Source organism: Toxorhynchites rutilus, chromosome 3 (genome assembly GCF_029784135.1).
Source record: "Toxorhynchites rutilus septentrionalis strain SRP chromosome 3, ASM2978413v1, whole genome shotgun sequence".
NCBI lineage: Eukaryota > Metazoa > Arthropoda > Insecta > Diptera > Culicidae > Toxorhynchites > Toxorhynchites rutilus.
Genome location: NC_073746.1, coordinates 176,261,158 through 176,281,783, shown reverse-complemented (window position 1 = coordinate 176,281,783; position 20,626 = coordinate 176,261,158). Strand labels below are relative to the sequence as shown.

General features: G+C 39.9%; 3 protein-coding genes across 3 annotated transcripts; 2 read left to right on the top strand and 1 right to left on the bottom strand.

The window, feature by feature from the left end:
- Positions 1-389: 389 nt before the first annotated feature.
- On the top strand, positions 390-2,367 carry LOC129777231 (transcription factor MafB). Its single transcript, XM_055783386.1, has one exon. The coding sequence runs from the start codon at positions 810-812 to the stop codon at positions 1,980-1,982; it is 1,173 nt and encodes a 390-aa protein (XP_055639361.1). The 5' UTR covers positions 390-809; the 3' UTR covers positions 1,983-2,367.
- Positions 2,368-14,764: 12,397 nt separating this feature from the next.
- On the top strand, positions 14,765-15,671 carry LOC129779152 (uncharacterized). The gene is made up of 2 exons (XM_055786442.1): positions 14,765-15,124; positions 15,189-15,671. Exons 1-2 carry the CDS (start codon positions 15,012-15,014, stop codon positions 15,556-15,558), a joined length of 483 nt encoding a protein of 160 aa, XP_055642417.1. The 5' UTR covers positions 14,765-15,011; the 3' UTR covers positions 15,559-15,671.
- Positions 15,672-16,474: 803 nt separating this feature from the next.
- On the bottom strand, positions 16,475-18,049 carry LOC129779228 (uncharacterized). The gene is made up of 3 exons (XM_055786585.1): positions 17,871-18,049; positions 17,633-17,816; positions 16,475-17,566 (listed from the first exon to the last, which is right to left on the bottom strand). Coding segments are annotated over exons 1-3 (744 nt in total). The 5' UTR covers positions 17,873-18,049; the 3' UTR covers positions 16,475-17,008.
- Between the last annotated feature and the right edge of the window lie 2,577 nt (positions 18,050-20,626).

Sequence of the window (20,626 nt, the reverse complement as noted above, 5' to 3'; positions counted from 1 at the left end):
CACGAGTCACCTCCCACTGACCGGAGCAATGTATTGCCCACGTCGCGTCTGTCATCCCGCCGCTGTCCTCCAGAGCTGGTTGTTATGTGGTTTTCCGATGCCGGAGAGGATCTCGCCTTAGCTGACTGGTTGACTATATGGACGTCTATTTGCTCGCGCTCGTGGGGCCTTTGGCTTGCGGTTGGAGAAATGCCTATACATAAATGTTTCTTCTCTTATTATTCTGTGTTTATTCGAAGCCGATGTACAGGATGCGCATGTCTGGGTGCTGGGCCTTGGTGTTGAAATCACAGCAAGTGGTTCGCCTTTTCGCATCCGGAGTGGGTGATTTTGATTTCCCTGCTCTTTATGGGAATTTCACTACTTATTCTTCATCTATTTCACGTCCAGTCGCGGCTGAATTCACATCGATTGCACGCTTACTGCGTGTTCCACTTGTCGTCGGTCTTATCGTCGGTCTTATCTCGAGCGGCGTTGATTAGTGCAATAGTGTTCTTGGCCAATTGATTCGCGCGTGATTAGTGCTCTCATGATTGCGATTGGCATCAACTCACAGGAACTAAACCACGTGGAATGATAGAACTGTGACTGCGGTAGACGTGTTTATGTTTTGGATCTGCGGTGAATTATGCAAGCTAGAGAAGGTTTCCGCGACGCTCTGCTTGTAAATAGTGAGCACTAAACACGGAAGAACAGTGACACAAGTTGTTTTTCGGGGTGTGAAGACGAAGTGACTAAACCTTGAGCCGCTTTTCACTTTAGTTTCAACATTATTTTTTTCGGTGCAAAGTGGTAAAACAAATTGTTTTATGAAACTACCGGGAGAACGTGTTGCCAGAGCGATGAATCTCGAAGAACCCGCTTTCGCAGACAATTACATACAAGAATTTGTGCTAGAACATCTGGAAGATACCAATGTCAAGCGAGAGGATGTCAGTCCCACCACAGGGAATGCCAAAATCTGGACCACCGTGAGTGACGAAAATGGATTTATTCCTATACGGTTGAAAGCCAACGGTGCCACTTGGCACGTGGAGGAGCGCAAGGTGAATTCAATCACTCCAACGTCGGATTTCTATCCACATCCTACGCATGGTCAACCGGTTTTGCTGAATCCACCTATTTCGGGTGTACCTTCTACCCCACCCGAAACACCACCTGTGATTGGTTCACCAAATCATGCGAATCCCGCTTCGTACTCCTACTATGGGAGTCGCATCCAACCTGATCAAATGGAGAACATGATGATCGTTCCGCAGACGATGCGTATGGAGCAACCTCTGGATCTGCGACCTTCGCACCAATTTTCGATCACATCCGAGGGTGAATGGATCGAGCGGAAAGATTATATGCCATCGCATACCACCAATGGATTTTCCCATCATCATCATGGTCAGCTAGAACATTTGAATCCTATGCATAGCGGTTCCCATCATCATCTTCATCTGCACGGACATTCCAATCGACCGCACTCTGTAAGTTCCGCTGGTTCATTGGCATCTCCCAGACACGGTAACAGTGGCGGAAGCTGCTACACTAGCAGCAACAGCAGTGACGATATTATCAACGATGACCTGCTGATGTCACTCTCGGTACGTGAACTTAATAAGCGGCTGCATGGTTGCCCACGTGATCAAGTTGTACGTTTGAAGCAGAAAAGAAGAACACTGAAAAACCGTGGCTATGCACAAAATTGCCGCTCGAAGCGTCTTCAACAGCGACATGATTTGGAGATTACCAATCGTCAGCTTCAGAGTGAGATGCAGCACATGAAAATGGAGCTGGCGCTGCTCAAGCAGGAGCGGGACGAGCTTAAGAACAAACTTCGCGATCATGCCACCATAACTTCGGCGGCTCAGCATCAACATGCCCAACAACAAGTTCAACACCAGCAGTCATCTCGTCAATCAAGCGGGGTGCTATCTTCCGCAAAACAACAACTGATTACCGATAGCACCAGCTCACCGGAGTACTACGTATGACGGCAGATTGGGGGCCAACAACCGTGGATCGGACGTTACGCTTCCTAATGCTGTGCAAACACTACCCATAGCCGATGATGAGTTATCAGGATCAGAACAATGGAACATGTAAATACAAATCAGTAAAGACTGGAGACTGTGCGGGGCGCAAATGTTACTTCGATAGACTAGGGATTGAGGCGTTCCAAACATCCTGTACGAGCCTGGCGTGACTAGGTGACAAAACGCAAATTATACGATGTTCGTAATTTCACTCAAGGATTATATTCGTGAAAAAAAAAACACACACACACACAAAGTAGATTGTGAAAGTAACCATTTAGAATCGTCGAATTTTAGTTGAAGCAATACTTTGTTAACACTTTCATTTTTAAGAAAGATTATGAGAAGATTTATTAAATACTAAAACATTGTTTTTATAAAAAAACAACTGAGCCTTTTTTTTAATCTCCTGCGTTAGTTTCGATATCCATCTCTTTGGGTGCGATATATTTGTTTTTACTGGAGGAACATTAATTGTTTTGGATGAAATCCAAGATGCATTCCAGCGTACACATTTTGGTTGAATGCGCTGCTAAGGAAGGAATACAGAAGGTTCTTATTTTATCGGCTTCCTCTTGTTTTCGAGTTCAGTAAAATGATGACATTTATTGTGTTACAACGAAGAAGAAGTGCAGAAAATTGATTTCGATGGTACGGCAATTGGTTTGTATAGTGTCTCTGCAGTTTTGAAGTTCGATGGTACAGATCATCATAAGTTTGTTGGCATACTTTCCAGTGTCTTTCGGGTGAATGTAATGGGCTGGATTCTTGCCAACATTAAGCAATATGTCGTGATACTGTCCTGAAGAATGTGTACGATAGAAATTACGGATGTGAATTTATTATGGTATCACAGATAAGCAGCGTTGCCAATGTTCCAGATTAAACTGGATTCTTCCAGTTTTTTTTTCTCGATCCAGTTATCCAGTTGAACCCTAGAATCTTCCAGTTTTTTGGAATATCGTCCGGTTTTATCCAGTTTTTCATATGTGTGTCCTAGTTTTATCCAAAATTTACAATGATACATATTATCTGTCCCTCCCTCTTCCTATCCCTAATGTAATTTTATTTTCCAACATTTATTATTCGACCTTGGGTTGTAATTCGGTTCTTTCCATTTTGTTCAATCCGTCGGTGTTTTGTCGAAAATTCCAAAACGAAGAGCTTTCCCGAATGGTGGAAACCTATCAAACTACTTTAAAAACAGGGTATCACTCAATTGTTAATTTTATTTAACAGCCTACACAAGAATCAATGTGCTACACTGTGTTTCAAATTATATAAATACCGGATGTTCCAAACCATTCTGAAGTTCAGACCAATTGATCTACCATTCCATTCGCGACTGATACAATGTTCATAGAAAGGAAACTTATCCAAAATAGTTCATAGAGTCCGTGTGCTATGCTGGCTTTAAGTTTATATAAACATCAGAAGTTATAGATCCTCCAAAACATTCTGAAGTTCAGAAGGTCATAGAGTAAATGGTTTCCATTGACTTTAATTGATATGAGTACAAAACCCAAGTAACCTTGCTTCCGTTTACAACAAATGGATATTAATTTCTCATAATCACTCAAAAGAATTTTAGTTCTAAATATAATTGATTTAATTAATGCAAACAAACTCCCCTAAATAGCTAATGCATACTTTGCATAAAATGCATGTGAACCATAGTGTATATTTTGCAAGAAAGCATACTATGCATATTTTTTCAAATGTACTTTCTCGAGCTAGAGGAAATATTTGAGGGGCCCTTAAATATCTTGATCTTGATATCGAAATTTGGTTTGCACAAACCTAATATAAGATGTAAATTAGCAATGAATAATACAAAAAAAATTGAGAGAAAAAGCTTCTCAATACCAAAATTTTATAATTTCAATACCAAAGTAATACTTGAGCAACAACTTGAGAAATTTCAATATCAAAGTAATACTTGAGCAACTCATGCTTATCCGTACCTTTTTGAGGTATCGAACTATACGCAGTTTTGCTACACTCTTTTGTCAGCGATTTTATGGATTTTACGAAGCGATAAATAGGAAACTCTTCAAGTTGTGCCCAAATAAAACTATCCCTCAAATATTGTTTCACAGTAATTACAGTTACAGTTTTATGAGCTACAGATAAATACTACACAAAGCATAAAAAAAATCTATTTCTCAAGCATTGAAATGGGTATCCAATCAATTTAGATAAATCATAGCCGGTCTTCTTAAGACAAAAAGGTTTCACAGGATCCAGTTTTCTTCCAGTTTGTTTAAGAGCAATCTTCCAGGTTTTTCAAAAATATTATTGGTAACCCTGCAGATAAGTTGTTCCAATAGTATTGCAACAAATAACACCGATTGGAATAATATTTGTTTAGTAATATTGCGCAGCAATTTGTACGAACGAATAAAAAATTGTGATAGTACGAATTCGTTTACATCTCCGTGTTTGTTCATATCTATGTATTTTTATCAGGTTAATGAAGCGATTGAGCTGAAACATACACAGTATTTATTGATTGTATTATTCAAAGTAGTTTCGTCCAACATCGAAAAACTTTTTACATCGATTTGATAGCGCTTAGAATGTGTGCTCTAGCTCATTTCGGGGGATGTCTTTCAACAATTCAGTAGAAGTCATTAGAATGATCACAATTTCGTTACAAAAAACCTTCGAATTATTCCATAATTTTTGGGAGGAAGTTCATAGAGTACCAATTCAGATAAATATAATGGATAATTTAGAACAAAGATACGTTTTCAAGTCAAAAATTTACGTACGAATAGTGACACTTGTGACTTGTTGCACCATAGTTTTGCTTTCTGGATTGTGAAATACGGGTCGAATCAGATGGATATGCCAAGAATATGATTAAAATATGGCAAATCGTTGTCCTACCGAAAAACATTGATGTGTTCTTTGATTAACAATCAAAGCAAAATAATGTTCCATATATACACACCTGATAAGATTCTCAATAATTAATGTATCAATACTAGAGTAGCATGTCAATAGGGTCTATCTGCTTTCATCGATTCTCTTCATTGACATTCTCTTTCGTCAATAACTCAGCGCTAAGCGCATTTCTGATGTGTATACGATCAAAAGTGTAGAAGGGAATCTCGTTTATCAAACTATGTGGCAAAACCGGCACAAAATGTGTCTGCAAGACCGTGGTTATCTAAAGACAAGGTCAATGAAGCAAAATCAGAGTATTGACACGATACTCTAGAATACATGCCCAACATTCCTGATAAAAAAAGATATACACCCTTATTTTTGAATCCGATCGAATCAGAACTATCCGAACGGAAGGCAGTTTAGCGTCTTGCGGTACAATAGACTCGATTCAAGCGAGATTCGATCGGAATGCAAACATATTCCATAATTCGCTTTGACGAAATTAAGCTCTGTATTCCGTTTATGCGAAACGAAATGGCAGTGTTTTTTCGAGTTTGATAAATACACTTTTAAAATAATAATTATCAACAAAAACATTTATTTCCTATCAAATATACATTCTATGTAATAAAGTAAAAAGTAAAAAGTGTTACGTAAGTGGTGAAACCATCTGGATCGAAATTTACGGCTTATAATGATTTTATATTATAATAAGAATGTTTTAGCGAAAATACGAAATTAATAGAAACATGGTTGAGTGAGAAAATATTGAGTTTGATTTCCCTCCTCTTTAAAAATACTACATGGGCTGAAAAGTCCCGGGATTTTTAATGAAAACAATCGATTTTTGGGTGAAGTTGTATCGATTCCTCAACATAGTTTCCTTCGAGGGCAATACACTTGGTACGGCGAGTTTCCAACATTTCGATTCCCTTTCTGTAGTACGAAACGTCTAAGTTTTCGAAATATGCCTCAGTGCCACTCTGTAGACTGCCTATTGGACTCAGAAGTGTGGTTATGGATTCACGTTTCATTCATTGTCACAAAACGTCGAAAGAAATCCACTCGATTACGCTTCAACAACGCCAAACCGGCTGTTGAATCATCAACGCGCCGCTGTCGACGGTCAGCAAACGCGGCACCCATCGCACGGATAGCTTTTTCATGTCCAAAATATCGTACAAAATGTATTCCACTCGTTCTTTTTCTGGATTCGTAGCCTCTTTTGGACCTTCCAGAGCAAGGTGCATCTGCAGTGCTTGTACGGCCCATTTCAAATTCACTAAACCACCGATAAACTGTTGTTCTCGAAGGAGCAGAAGTGGTATAACATTTCGTCAATCCCTGCATTGATTGTTCAGGTTTTTCCCATAAGAAAACAATATTTGATCAAAGTACAATATTCCTCTTTTCCATTTTCTATGCGAATGCTCAGGTCGTGACACTTAAACAACTGTAGTTTGTGAACAAATAAATTGAAATTGCACACATAAGCTAGTGACAGATGCACCTCTCGAAATGCATCTTGTTAAATTTTTAGTGGCGTTATCTGTTGAAAAATTCCGGGACTTTTCAGCCCAGGTAGTAGTTGAGTGGGTCAGAACTACGTTTTCTATGTGTTCAAATAATATCAAGTAATAATTTTCATTCAAATTTTAACAATTTAAATTTGTATCCGAGCCTCCGTAAATTGTAAATTGCTTCACAAAAACATAGTGACGTTTATTTGGCATCAAGGCAAGGTTGCTACAGTTGAACGAGGAAAATTCATACGATTTTTCAAATACGATTGAATTCTTGAACAAGGGTGATAGTTTGAGTCCCAGAACCTAATACTCACTGTGTATGATGCTTGCGTGGTCTAGTGGCTAGCGTCACACATTATCATGCCGGGGTTCGGGTTCGATTCCCGTTCTGGCCGGGGGATTTTACGTCAAAGAAATTTCTTCTGACTTGCACTGTGATCACACGTTTTCTAGAGCTTACCATTCAGGATACAGTCAAGGCGTGTTATTTGCATAGAAATCCTAATTTTAGGTGTTATTGGTATTTATTTGAAGGAGAAAATATAATTGAATAAAAAAAAAACTCCAGAAAATATTTTTTCTTCAACTTAATTCAGTTTCACTAGTCTTCTAATTAAGCCTCCATAAAACAGTGTAATTTCAGCAGTATAACGACCTTCTAGGTAGTTATCAGATGATGAAGGATCTGGAATGTCAAGTTTGCATATTCCCAATATTCTTTGTCTCAGCGTTTTCGTTAAACTCAGAAATAATGCTTAATGGCATAATGAGATGATATAAAAGATCTGGTTTGATCGATTCTCTTCATCGTCATTCTCTGCCGTTAACCCCTTCACGTATAACATCGAACCACACTCGTGGCGATTAACCTGTGCCAGAACGTACAACATCGAACCTCACTCGTCGTCTATCGATGTGAAAAGGATACATGCTTCAGGCGTGTGATGATGCGGGACTGCTACGATCGTAAGTAAGACACACACACGCACACCAGCAGAGTATCGAAACGACTCACTGTGCTTGTGTTTGGACCCTGTTGTCGGAAATTAAATCGTACGGCAAGGGGTTAATAACTTAGCGGTTGGAACCTTGTTAAACAAACTACGAGGACAGTCCGTTAAGTACTAAGCCTACAAAAAAAAATTTTTGGGAAAGTGGCTATTTATTTCTCAACATAGTCTCCTTTTAGCTCGATACACTTGACCCAGCGATGCTCCAACTTCTTTAATCCATCTGTAAAATACGTAATCTCGAGGTCTGCAAAGTAGGACTCCGTGGCGGCGATGACCTCCTCATTCGACCCAAATTTCTGCCTAGCGAGTGACTTTTTCAAGTTTGGAAACAAAAAAAAAGTCGCACGGGGCCAAATCTGGAGAATACGGTGGATGGGACAGCAGTTCGTAGTGCAATTCGACCATTTTTTCCATTTTTCTAAAATCCGCGGACACGCCCGCTTCCACACACGGTCAAAACAAAAGTACGAGTCCGTGTCGGCTGAAATTTTGAAAATTTGAAAATCTCCTCTTTAAAAATACTACATGGGCTGAAAAGTCCCGGGATTTTTAATGAAAACAATCGATTTTTGGGTGAAGTTGTATCGATTCCTCAACATAGTTTCCTTCGAGGGCAATACACTTGGTACGGCGAGTTTCCAACATTTCGATTCCCTTTCTGTAGTACGAAACGTCTAAGTTTTCGAAATATGCCTCAGTGCCACTCTGTAGACTGCCTATTGGACTCAGAAGTGTGGTTATGGATTCACGTTTCATTCATTGTCACAAAACGTCGAAAGAAATCCACTCGATTACGCTTCAACAACGCCAAACCGGCTGTTGAATCATCAACGCGCCGCTGTCGACGGTCAGCAAACGCGGCACCCATCGCACGGATAGCTTTTTCATGTCCAAAATATCGTACAAAATGTATTCCACTCGTTCTTTTTCTGGATTCGTAGCCTCTTTTGGACCTTCCAGAGCAAGGTGCATCTGCAGTGCTTGTACGGCCCATTTCAAATTCACTAAACCACCGATAAACTGTTGTTCTCGAAGGAGCAGAAGTGGTATAACATTTCGTCAATCCCTGCATTGATTGTTCAGGTTTTTCCCATAAGAAAACAATATTTGATCAAAGTACAATATTCCTCTTTTCCATTTTCTATGCGAATGCTCAGGTCGTGACACTTAAACAACTGTAGTTTGTGAACAAATAAATTGAAATTGCACACATAAGCTAGTGACAGATGCACCTCTCGAAATGCATCTTGTTAAATTTTTAGTGGCGTTATCTGTTGAAAAATTCCGGGACTTTTCAGCCCAGGTAGTAGTTGAGTGGGTCAGAACTACGTTTTCTATGTGTTCAAATAATATCAAGTAATAATTTTCATTCAAATTTTAACAATTTAAATTTGTATCCGAGCCTCCGTAAATTGTAAATTGCTTCACAAAAACATAGTGACGTTTATTTGGCATCAAGGCAAGGTTGCTACAGTTGAACGAGGAAAATTCATACGATTTTTCAAATACGATTGAATTCTTGAACAAGGGTGATAGTTTGAGTCCCAGAACCTAATACTCACTGTGTATGATGCTTGCGTGGTCTAGTGGCTAGCGTCACACATTATCATGCCGGGGTTCGGGTTCGATTCCCGTTCTGGCCGGGGGATTTTACGTCAAAGAAATTTCTTCTGACTTGCACTGTGATCACACGTTTTCTAGAGCTTGCCATTCAGAATACAGTCAAGGCGTGTTATTTGCATAGAAATCCTAATTTTAGGTGTTATTGGTATTTATTTGAAGGAGAAAATATAATTGAATAAAAAAAACTCCAGAAAATATTTTTTCTTCAACTTAATTCAGTTTCACTAGTCTTCTAATTAAGCCTCCATAAAACAGTGTAATTTCAGCAGTATAACGACCTTCTAGGTAGTTATCAGATGATGAAGGATCTGGAATGTCAAATTTGCATATTCCCAATATTCTTTGTCTCAGCGTTTTCGTTAAACTCAGAAATAATGCTTAATGGCATAATGAGATGATATAAAAGATCTGGTTTGATCGATTCTCTTCATCGTCATTCTCTGCCGTTAACCCCTTCACGTATAACATCGAACCACACTCGTGGCGATTAACCTGTGCCAGAACGTACAACATCGAACCTCACTCGTCGTCTATCGATGTGAAAAGGATACATGCTTCAGGCGTGTGATGATGCGGGACTGCTACGATCGTAAGTAAGACACACACACGCACACCAGCAGAGTATCGAAACGACTCACTGTGCTTGTGTTTGGACCCTGTTGTCGGAAATTAAATCGTACGGCAAGGGGTTAATAACTTAGCGGTTGGAACCTTGTTAAACAAACTACGAGGACAGTCCGTTAAGTACTAAGCCTACAAAAAAAAATTTTTGGGAAAGTGGCTATTTATTTCTCAACATAGTCTCCTTTTAGCTCGATACACTTGACCCAGCGATGCTCCAACTTCTTTAATCCATCTGAAAAATACGATTTCTCGAGGTGTGCAAAGTAGGACTCCGTGGCGGCGATGACCTCCTCATTCGACCCAAATTTCTGCCTAGCGAGTGACTTTTTCAAGTTTGGAAACAAAAAAAAGTCGCACGGGGCCAAATCTGGAGAGTACGGTGGATGGGACAGCAGTTCGTAGTGCAATTGGACAATTTTTTCCATTTTTCTGAAATCCGCGGACACGCCCGCTTCCACACACGGTCAAAACAAAACTACGAGTCCGTGTCGGCTGAAATTTTGGCAGTAGCCGTTTAAGAGAATGAACTACACGATAAGTAATCTCTCTTGCGATACTGACACCATCGGGCGATGAGGTTAAGTACTTATCGGACCGCCCTCGTATGTGACAATACTGGCGCAAAATCTGTCTGCAAGCCTATGGTTATCGAAATAGAAAGTCGATATAGAGAATCGATCAGAACAGATAGGTCCTGTTGGAAAGTTGATCGTGAATTTCTAGAAACTTCCTGCGAATTATTTTCTTGTCGATACAGTTCAGCACATATGAGGGGCTCAGAAGGAAAGTTTTTAACAGCCGTCGATAAAATGTCAACGATCGACCTCGAATACTGCCACCTTGCAATCGATTTATCGATCTTTTGTGTGCATTCATCGAACAACTTGACGCCACTTTCTTGCCAACATAAGACTTGGAAGATAGTGCTGCGGAAATTGTCGATGCTGTTGGTTGCTATCACAGTGGAAATCCGGACTAATCCGGAATCCGGATTATTTTCCGGATCTTTGTAGCGCTCAATAATCGAACGTGGTATACCGGATGTACGCCTCACTTCCATCGATTTTTGGGCTGGAAGAAATTTAGAATTGGATATATTGCAAACACATTTTCAAATACACCGATAGATTCACTCACTCATGGTCCAAGAGGACAGTTCTTTCTTCAATGACCAGGCTTATGACATCGGAAACACTTCGGCGGGTTGTGACGTCTTTTTCTGAAAGCTGCCGTGTCAATTACAGCTAATGTACAATCAACCTATGTTTGAATCTATTCAAGGTAAAATATGCGTTTGCAATGGAAATTTATTACACTAAAGAGAATCATCTTGTCTGAACCACGTGGTATGGCTATTAAGTAACGAGACTTGTTACGAAAAAATATTATATTTTATAAATTACGGTACAACGATATGCTCCCCTTCAATATACTCCCCTTGGCTCCTCACACACCTTTCCATACGTTTTTCCATTGTTCGAAGCAGTGCTGAAACCAGGGCACGGCATAGTCATAGTCAACTGAGGATAGTCGGCTGACTAACCGAGTGACTATATCCGTAGTCAGTTAGTAATGGCTTTTGGCTTCTTCGCGGCAGTTTCTCCGCCAAAACGACTGAACAGTCAGTCGGGCGTTTAGTCACTATCTCCCTCTACCGACTCGACTATATCATTTCATTCTTCCCAGTCAAATTGTCCTCATTGCATTTAGAAGTGACTTCCCCCAAAACGAATTCGTTCCTCTCTCTCTTTCCCGTGGTTTGACAAACGCTGCAGGTGAGCTAGATTTTTTTGTATCGTAAACGAAAATTACTCACACGTATAAAATAGCGCGCTATGTGTGAGCTATTTTGCACGCCTAATACTAACTAATACTAACGCGGGGATCTTTCTAGCATACTTGATAAATGTTTGCGTTTGTTGGTTTGAGTTCACGATGGGTAGAAAATAAACCCTCCATTGATGGGGTAACTGCTTTTTTGCATCAGGAGTCAAATTTTCGTTTCTCTTTATATGGACGTACAATAAGATTGCATACGCGGGTACAAAATGAGTGTCAGGGGGAAATGGAAACCCGTGCACCCGTGGCCGAGTGGTTAGTGTCTCACATTATCATGCCGGGTGTTCGGGTTCGATTCCCGTCCTGGTCGGAGGATTTTTCGTCAAAGAAATTTCCTTCGACTTGCACTGTGGTCACGCGTATTCAAGAGCTTGCCCCTCGGAATACATTCAAGGCGTGTTATTTGGCTTAAGAAATCTCAACTATGTATTAATAAATGACGCTAGTTAATGCATACGTTGAGAAGGCAAAAGTTTCACAGGGAACGTTAACGCCATTCAAGAAGAAGAAGGGAAATGGAAATGTGGATTGAAGTCAGTTGAATGAAGAGGCAGATTTGTATTCATTAGTCGAGTCAGTTAAAACAACCACTGACTGGACTAGTTCACCAGTCATCCTCGCTAGTCAACGCTAGTCAATTCATTTTCTAGTCAAGTCATTTTTTTGTTGGCGGTGACTGCCGAAGCAGCTCTAGTCGAAGCGGAGCTACTGGGAGTAGAGTCGGTCTTCATTTTTCACCGTCGAAGATTTCGGGCCCTGGCTGAAACTCTTCTTTTGTGATTCAAAAGTCACGTCGCTTTTTCCTTCGCCTCTTCTACGGACTGAAATCGGGTACCTTTCAACACGGATTTGATCTTGGGGAATAGAAAAAAGTCGCATGAGGCTAGATCTGGTGATTACGGGGCATGTTCGAGCACTGGAATGCCCTTATCGGCTAAAAATTGCTTCACCGACAGCGCGTTATGGGCAGGTGCGTTGTTGTTCGTGTTTTTCGTCACATATGATTTCCGACGCGCACTACCAACCACGTTCCATTCAAATCACTGCTGCTCGCAAACTACTATAGTGACAAAAACGTGTTTTCGTACGTTTATAGCAGACACTTCAAGCTACCGAACGCACTATTCGTTTTCCCCCCACTCCTCTAGGGCGCCATACCTCGTATGTAGATTGTAATCAGAAGCATACTTGCTTGGTCGGATCGTAATCCGCTGTGCTTTGAAAAATCATTTCTCGAATTTTATCCTTTTCCGTATCGATCATGGTGAATAGATCCACATTCGACTGGTCTCCAGCATCGTTCTCGTTTCTCGATGCCTGCACCGGCTGCGGAATGATGATGGGGGGAATTACGTTTTCCCACTCACCGATATGTGAGCAAAACAGTCGGATGTATTCATAGCTGAAACAGAATAAAATAATTAGTAAATGAAAAGCAGAAATATATCCCATACTCACCATTTGTATGATCCAGTTGTTTTGGCGTGAGATGACAGTTTAGCGGAGAAATAAAAATCTATCTCCAATGATGCCCTTTCGTTTCATTAATTGTTCCGTATTTTCGATCAATAAAGACGGTGAGGGAGGGGAGGCAAGACGGAGATGTCACAGTGTTTCGGCCAATGCTATGTTTCCTTCATCGATTTGATGCTGGGTAGTCACAAACACATTCCCAGCTCATTTGACAATGTGGATCATAGGTCACATTAATTATCGGTTTCAACTGCAAACCCAAATTGGTACGTTTTTCTGCAGAGTTATTCACGAAAGAATTAATTACAGAAATCATAATCATAATGTATTGTGGTTCCCGCACGATTTTTTAATTCATTTCTATCTTGCCTATTGTGATAAGATTTGGGTGGTCTTACGCCGATATTGCTAACAATAGTGGTATTTAATACATTCGTCGAAAAAATAGAGGGAGGAGATATTTCCTGTTTTGCAAATATTTAGTGTTCTTGAAAGTAACTGCCTTCTAATTCTGATAAACCTTTACCTGAAGATGATACATACAGTGACACAAACTCGTAATCGTACGCCACCATGCAGATCTCTTTTCCAATCTTTTGAAAGTCGAAAACAACCTTTCGGAACATTCTATTTAAATAAAGTCATAGTGTCATATGAGAGTTAAAAGGTTTGCTATCTGTTTTCAGAATAACGGTTTTTATTTCTTTATGAATGGCGAATGTATCTGCTAGTGTATGAAAATTGACTCAAAATCATTTTCGTACGCTGGTTGAAATCTCAACACGATTTCGAAGGCGTTGATCAATTTCAGAATTCTATAATTATTATGGTATCCCTTGTTCATTGCAATCATATCTAGCTGTCTTTAGCCATTATCTACGAGTTTTTTGGTATATTAGGAACGAATATTCATCCATTTTTTCATCAAGTGGTTTTTGAATAGTTATATTTAGAAATTTGATGGTTTCTAAATATCCTACGCAGATAACTTCCTTAGTTTTTGGCGACACAATAGAAAATCGATTTTGTATGAAGCTGGCGATCAATACGGAGTTAGTTACCGCGCGTAAAACATTTTGAATAGTGGATACGTGAACAAAATCATTTTCGTACGCTGGTTGAAATCTCAACACGATTTCGAAGGCGTTGATCAATTTCAGAATTCTATAATTATTATGGTATCCCTTGTTCATTGCAATCATCTCTAGCTGTCTTTAGCCATTATCTACGAGTTTTTTGGTATATTAGGAACGAATATTCATCCATTTTTTCATCAAGTGGTTTTTGAATAGTTATATTTAGAAATTTGATGGTTTCTAAATATCCTACGCAGATAACTTCCTTAGTTTTTGGCGACACAATAGAAAATCAATTTTGTATGAAGCTGGCGATCAATACGGAGTTAGTTACCGCGCGTAAAACATTTTGAATAGTGGATACGTGAACAAAAGTAGAAAATCCCAAATTCAACTGCACGCGTGGTGGTCAAAAAGTGCTATATTGTCCTTAAGGAAACCAAAACCTGATCAGGTAAAGTGAGACCATTGCCACCCCTCGTGCAAACGAAGCAATATTCCTATCAATCAGTGTAGACAACGGGTATCCTACCGCGTTAAGTCTGCATATCTCCACGAGCAGACCGCGGGAAAAGGAAAGGCCCTCGAAAGGTAGATTGATTACAGCACAAATGATGGCGGTTAGTTTTACGCAATCTCTCCTCGACAGAGGGCCTTTACTTACTGGTGCCTATTCTGTATTCCGACGGATTTCTATTTCGTTCGAAAGTGATATTTCGATCGTTTTCGAATTTACCATTCCCTATTCCAATCGTTTTGCTCGTTTCGAACGAAAGTGTTAGAAAATTTCGAATATGCATCGATCTGTCAAAAACCGATAAACAAAAAGAAACACCGTATTAAATAGCGGCGAGTGCGAGTTGAATTTCAGTTAATTTTTGATCCTAAGAGAAATTTGTGAGAAAATTTTCTCGTTCAATGGATTCCGTTTTGTTACCGATTTTGGCGGAGCAAGAAGAAATTGGAATGCCTTGCTACCATCGGCGAAACCACCGAAAATCAACCGACTTCATGAAACTTTCTGATGAAGCGTAAGTATCCGTCTCAAAAATCCCATGTTTGTTTCTCTTATTGATTAATTTTGCCCTTATTCAGATTCATCAAAAGTTTTCGTCTAAGTAAGGAAGCTTTTCGGTACGTTTTAGAGGAAATTGAGAACTGCCTTACCACAAGGAAAGGTGGTCTATCCACGGAGGTGAAACTCGCAGCATGTTTGCGATTCTTTGCTGAAGGAAATTATCAACATGGAGCAGGGCAAGATTATCACATTGCCATAGCACAGCCCACATTTTCCAAGGTGCTGACTGAAATGCTTAACATTCTGGAGCGGACACTGTGTAAGAAATGGATTTCCCTAAATATGACGGAAGACGAACAGCGGCGTGCTAAACTACACTTCTATCAGAAAACATCAATTCCGGGTGTTATTATGTGTTTGGACCCACGTAAAAATTATTCCACCTAAGCTGAATCGAAATTTGTTTTTTAATCGGAAGGGATTTTATAGTCTCAACGTTCTGATTGTAAGTATTATTAGTATTTGAATTAACAAATCAATGAACAAATACTCTTTTTTATCAACATAGGTTTGTGACGATCAGCAAAGGATTCGTTTCGTTGATCCTACCTTCCAGGGATCTAATCATGACTCTCATATATGGCGTGTAAGCCCTGCAAGAACTCACTTTGAGCAGCTTCACCAAAATGGTGAAGTTAATACTAAGATTCTAGGTAATGTTCAACTACAATATTTTAGTATACTTGTATGTACTGTGTGATAAAATATTTTCAGGTGATGCTGGTTATCCATCGGAACCTTGGTTAGTAACGCCATTCAGAGCAGCGGAGGAAGGGAGTTTGGAGAGCGATTTTAATCGCAGGCATGCCTTGGGTCGTGCTATCGTCGAGCGGACAATCGGTTTACTAAAAAATCGGTTTAGATGCATCCTTGGCGCGAGACAACTTCACTACAATCCTACTAAATGCGCTCAAATTATAAATGTATGCTGTGCACTTCACAATATATGCTTAGAATTTGGTCGTTCTCAGTAGTTATAATATGTTATGCAGCTGTTTACATAATAAACTTTTGTTTAAATTAATATTTATGACTGTTAAATTTCATCTAACTTGTTTGCAAATGCTCAAATAAATAACAACCACCGGAAAAGGAAGTGTCTTCCTTACTTAACTATGGTTTCGGCAGAATTATTTACTCTTATTCCTGCCAACACTTTGAGAACATGTCATTATCAATTTCTCGTAAGCAGGCCAAGTATTCAAATAACCATTATTAATACTTTTTGTGTTGTTTTAACCCCTTGCTGTACGATTTAATTTCCAACAGCACGGCCCAAAACGAGCACTTCGAGTCGTTCCGCTACTCTGCTGAGTGTGGGTATCTAACATGGGTGCCCTATGATGAGCAAATACATGTTGTGTTTAAAATAAAAACGAAGGAGTTATTACTACGTACTAACTCGTTCGTTTTTATTTTAATTATAATATTCAAATTATATTTTATATTTTTAGCTCATTCAATTTTTTTTTTAAATAACGGAAATTTGATAATCTTCAGTTGTCGGTATCCTCATCATATGCCTGAAGCTATGTAATTATTTCACATCGAGAAACAACGAGTGAAGTTCAATGTTGTACGTGAAGGGGTTAAGGAAGTTCCATAAACTATAGGCGAAATTCGTGAATTTTAAAAAAGTTTATATAATTTTGATGCTATTCCAAACAAACTTCAAAGAAAAAATTAAGTAAGATTTTTCTTCCATGGAAAGATATAAAAATACGATTAGAACTTTTTTCATTTTTTTATACTTGAGTTACAATATAAAGATAAAAAATCAGATCACTGATATTTTGAAACATTATTCTAATGTTCTGAAATATACGCAATCTGCGTTTCAAGGATTTGTCGCTATTGATTTCTCCAGCGCGATCTTCTCCATCTCGTGGTTATGTCGTTTTTGTTCACTCAGATGTTCTTTGAGTGTGGCATCCACGGAAAGAATCGCTCGAGCTGATTGGCGCTGATAATGAACCAGATCACTCAAATTCTTGTTTGTGTTTTTTAACAGGGATTTCTCATTGGTGTGAAATTTGTTTTGTTGCTCGACTTGCAGCTCTAATAGCCTCGTGGTAGAAGGTCTGGATTTTTTCGGCTGAGAGGGCTGAAAGTGAATGGTATTATTGATACCGTCACACTCGTCGGAAGTACCATAATATATAAAATTTTCCTGGTCTGCAGCTTGAGGTTCACCCGAAGGCGAACCCAACTGTGTTCCATGAGATGAGGTACCCGGGATTCCTTCCACGGTCGCAAGTAACCCAGTTAGTAGAACTGCCTGCTCCTCCAGCTCGGACAAATTGATAATTTTATTGGGTCCTCCACCTGTCGCCCTCTGCTCCCGTTTGTTGTGAGCGAGTTTTCGCTTTAATCCGGACTTATAGTCCGCCCAAACCTACACAGAAAACCAGGGCAAAAATAAGACTATAAACATATGTTTCGGATTCGTTTTAGTATATACCTTTTTCCATCCACTTCCATCGCGAATAGGCGGTCCCAAACTATTGACTTCTGCCGCCAGATCATCCCAGAAGGGTCCGGAATTTCCTCGGGAGAAACCCTTTGCTATGTCCGGCTCTTGCTCCAGAAGCAGCACAATCCGCTCGAACTGATTTTTAGTGGTTGTTTTATTTTTGTTTTTTTCCCTGTTGAACGTTAAAATTAATTTAAAGAAAAAAAATGATTAAAAATTAGCTTACATTTTTGCAGTTCACCGCTCATCCGCTGCGGAAATTATTCACTCCTTCATAAACAAAGTGGGTTTGACGTTTGGTTTGATTCGAATGAAAGATGTTCGAAAACAAAACAGTCCGAACGAAAGGTATTCGAATTTGAAAACACCTCGAACGAAACAGGGAATGGAATTTACCAAGTCGTTCGAAATATTTCGAATCGATTGAAATACAGAATAGACACCACTGGCTTGCTGTTGTTGACGATCGCCTGAGACCGCCTGCCATAGGATTGTGGAACGAGACGATAAACGCCTCGGTACGAATGGTGATAGAAGGTACCACCCGATCCAAGTGACACGACTAATTCGAGAGTGCGACAAATTTCAGAAGATATATTAGGCTGTCAAAAAAGTCCTGCGGTGTTTCCGCGAGGTGTCGTTGTAAGCGCGTAGTTCTAGTTGTATTCATTGTATCGAGTCATACTATAGCTTGTTGGAAAGGTATTTTTGCGCGCTATAATATAGTCCTTGACAGTGTTTTGTTTGGTTAAGTCGTTCGTGAGTTATAGTGTCGCAAATATGGAGCAAAATAAAGAGAAAATCCGACATATTTTACAGTACTACTATGACAAAGGCAAAAATGCATCTCAAGCTGCCAATAAAATTTGTGCAGTTTATGGACCCGATACAGTTTCCATTTCCACCGCACAACGATGGTTTCAACGTTTTTGTTCTGGTGTAGAGGTCGTCGAAGATGCGCCACGCTCCGGAAGGGCTGTCGTCGAAAATTGCGACAAAATCGCTGAATTAGCCGAGAAAGACCGGCATAGTAGCAGCCGTAGCATCGGCCAAGAGCTGGGGATAAGTCATCAAACCGTTATTAACCATTTGAAGAAGCTTGGATTCACAAAGAAGCTCGATGTATGGGTGCCACACACGTTGATGCAAAAAAACATCTTTGACCGTATCGACGCATGTGAATCGCTGCTGAATCGCAACAAAATCGACCCGTTTCTGAAGCGGATGGTGACTGGCGATGAAAAGTGGGTCACTTACGACAACGTGAAGCGCAAACGGTCGTGGTCGAAGCCCGCTGAAGCGGCTCAGACGGTGGCCAAGCCCTCATTAACGGCCAGGAAGGTTCTGCTGTGTGTTTGGTGGGATTGTCAAGGAATAATCTATTATGAGCTGCTTCCCTATGGCCAAACGTTCAATTCGGACCTGTACTGCCAACAACTGGACCGCTTGAAGGTAGCACTCATGAAGAAGAGGCCATCTTTGATAAACAGAGACCGCATTGTCTTCCATCAGGACAACGTCAGGCCACACACTTCTTTGGTGACGCGCCAGAAGCTCCGGGAGCTCGGATGGGAGGTTCTTTTGCATCCGCTTCTATACTTCTAGGCGCCTTGCACTTGCAAATAACATGTTTCTCCGTTACATGGAATAAATGTTTTATACAGAAGATATGATAGAATAAAGACAGCCCTAAATGGTTAAATTTCTTCCTCGAGTTCTGCTTATATCAACACATCCGGCGATCCTTTTTTTTTGTATAGATAGAAGATGATATAGGAGTGCGTTTCATCACATTAAAATCCATTTCCAGTTTCGAACAAAGATCAATTTCGCTAGCTCGAGTAATGCAGAAATTTGTGTTACATTTGTATGGCAGGGGGGAGAAGTATCTAGCCATCGTAAAAAACATTTATTGCACCCTAAAACCTCAATATACCAAATTTGGTTTCATTTGCTTGATTAATTCTTGAATAATGCAGAAATTTTTGTTTCATTTTTATGGCAGACACCCTATACATGCCAAATTTGGTTTCATTTGCTTGATTAATTCTCGAATAATGCAGAAATTTGTGTTTCACTTGTATGGCCGACCCCCTTGGAAAGGGGGGGGGGAGAGTTTAACCACCGTAAAAACATTAACTGCACCCTAAAAAAATTCTCAAGTATTGCAGAAATTTGTTTTTCATTTGTTTGGAGTCTCCCCCCCTTAGAGATGGAGGTTGAGTGTCTAACCACCATAGAATCATTTTTTGCACCCTTTAACCTCAATATACCAAATTTGGTTTCATTTGCTTGATTAATTCTCGAATAATGCAGAAATTTTTGTTTCATTTGTATTTTTGAAAAGACGATAGGTCACGATTACATAATCACATCTCTTACCGCAGTGACTTCTGATTTTTTTTCAACCATTCCCACTAACAACTATCCCTTCCATGATAAAGGCTTGGGAACCACGCTATAGAGGCGACCCTTCTGGCCTTCGGGCGGCGAATATCATACTAACATTCCTTCTCTTCCCCTGTAAGGACGTGGCCGGCGTCGTTATTGAACATTTAAAGCTCGAATCACCGAAAATTGCACAACGAGAATGATTTGCTAGTCCCAAGCGTCATTCTGTGTGTTCATTGTGCAATTTGGTTGGATCGGGTCAATTACGGAGAGCAACTACGAATCGTACAGTCTACCCAAGCTCAAGCTCAAAAAAGTCGTCTAAAATTTCATCTTCCAAACGGAACGACACAATTGAATTAGTGCAGCCCGATATGTGAACATCGAAACCATTTAGTGTCCGGGGAAGGTTTTTATGATAGTATGAGAAGGACGGTCCCTCTTTAAGGGGGGCTCTCATACAAATTAAACACAAATTTCCGCATAACTCACGAACTAATTAAGCAAATGGAACCAAAATTAGCATGTGAAGGTTTAAGGGGGCAATGAATGTTCCTATGGTGGCTCGAGACCCCTCGCCCCTCTTTAAGG